The 1,376-nt window shown below is 41.0% G+C and overlaps 1 gene segment (V, D, J or C); it reads left to right on the top strand.

Moving 5' to 3' along the window:
- The first annotated feature begins 341 nt into the window (after window positions 1-341).
- LOC122894555 lies at window positions 342-990 on the top strand. The segment is given in 2 exon segments: window positions 342-393; window positions 557-990. Coding segments are annotated over 2 exon segments (486 nt in total).
- The last annotated feature ends 386 nt before the right edge of the window (window positions 991-1,376 follow it).

The raw sequence follows: 1,376 nt of genomic DNA, 5'->3' as shown, positions 1-1,376 counted from the left end.
CTTCATCAGTGATCTAAGATATAATTTGCTTGACCGATTGCTGCCTTGATGCATGTGAGTTCCTCAGAGGCACAGGCTAAGAGAAGAACATTTCCCCAGCGAGTTCAGTAGAGCTGTGACCACAAGACGGCAGTGCACCTGTGTTGATGCAGACCACGTGGAGGGTTCATCTTAGTGCATCTGATGGACTATATCATGGCAGCAGCGAAGTCTTTACTTATTGGCAGGTAGACAATGTGGGAAGTTACTCTGTTAGAGGAAAGAAGGGACAGCCTGATAAGAAAAGGAATTGAGCTGGCTGGAGGCTGCAATTCTGAACATGAGCTTAACTCGGAGGAACCATGAAGACATCCATGGGAGCTTTATTCATGTTCTCATGGCTACAGCTGAACTGTGAATTGAGCATTTATGGGCAACAGAGTATATTAGGGGATATTACTCAGAGGTCAAGACGGGCTTTACTCAGGTTTCCTTCACTTAGTGTAGAAAAAGAGCATTCTGAAGCACAGTAACCTGGAATCTCTTCTCCTTTCTCTTACGTTTTCTTTCTGCACAGGGTTCAGCCTGGGAGAGAATGTGGAGCAGCATCCTCCTACCCTGAGTGTCCAGGAGGGAAGCATCTCTGTTATCAACTACAGTTATTCAGACAATACCTCAGACTACTTCCTCTGGTATAAGCAAGAACTTGGAAAAGGTCCCCAGCTCCTTATAGACCTTCATTCAAGTGTGGCCACAAAAGAACAAAGAGTCACAGTCTCATTGAATAGGACGGCCAAACACCTCTCCCTGTCCAACAGAGACACCCAGCCTGAAGACTCAGCTGTGTACTTCTGTGCAGCAAGCACACATTGCTTCCCAGGCACCTGTTGCCTCCACTCCAACCTGAAACTGGGGCATCCCCTGTCCTTTGACATAGACAAACAAATTATGTTTTGTGCTGTTGTTTATCCACAAGTGGAAGCTAACATATTAGACATTAAAAGCATATAAGAGGAAAGGTAAGCTAATGATGACCTGGACAGAGTTAGAACATTGTGTTAGATGACTGATGGTTATGGATTCTTGAAGGCAGTTTTATTTTGAAATCTGGGTTTTAAAGATAACGTTACATTTGCTATTCAGAACCCTGTCATACAAATAATTTTTAATACTTTAGCACAGCCCATTATGGATAAGCTTTTAATTCTTGTTTTTCAAATGTTACAAATGTCACTTTTTCCTTGTTATAAAACATTACATGCTAAATACAGAAAATATGTAAAATATAAATAGTGAAATTGATAATTCTGTACCCAGAGAATTTATTACTAATGTTGGGTTTGTTCTCTTCTTAAATCGAATGTAAGTAGGATTCTGATTTTTTTCCACTTAAATTT

The sequence above is a fragment of the Neovison vison genome, chromosome 13 (assembly GCF_020171115.1).
Source record: "Neovison vison isolate M4711 chromosome 13, ASM_NN_V1, whole genome shotgun sequence".
NCBI lineage: Eukaryota > Metazoa > Chordata > Mammalia > Carnivora > Mustelidae > Neogale > Neogale vison.
The sequence above is the reverse complement of the archived record's forward strand: the minus strand, read 5'-3'. Positions and strand labels throughout refer to the sequence as shown.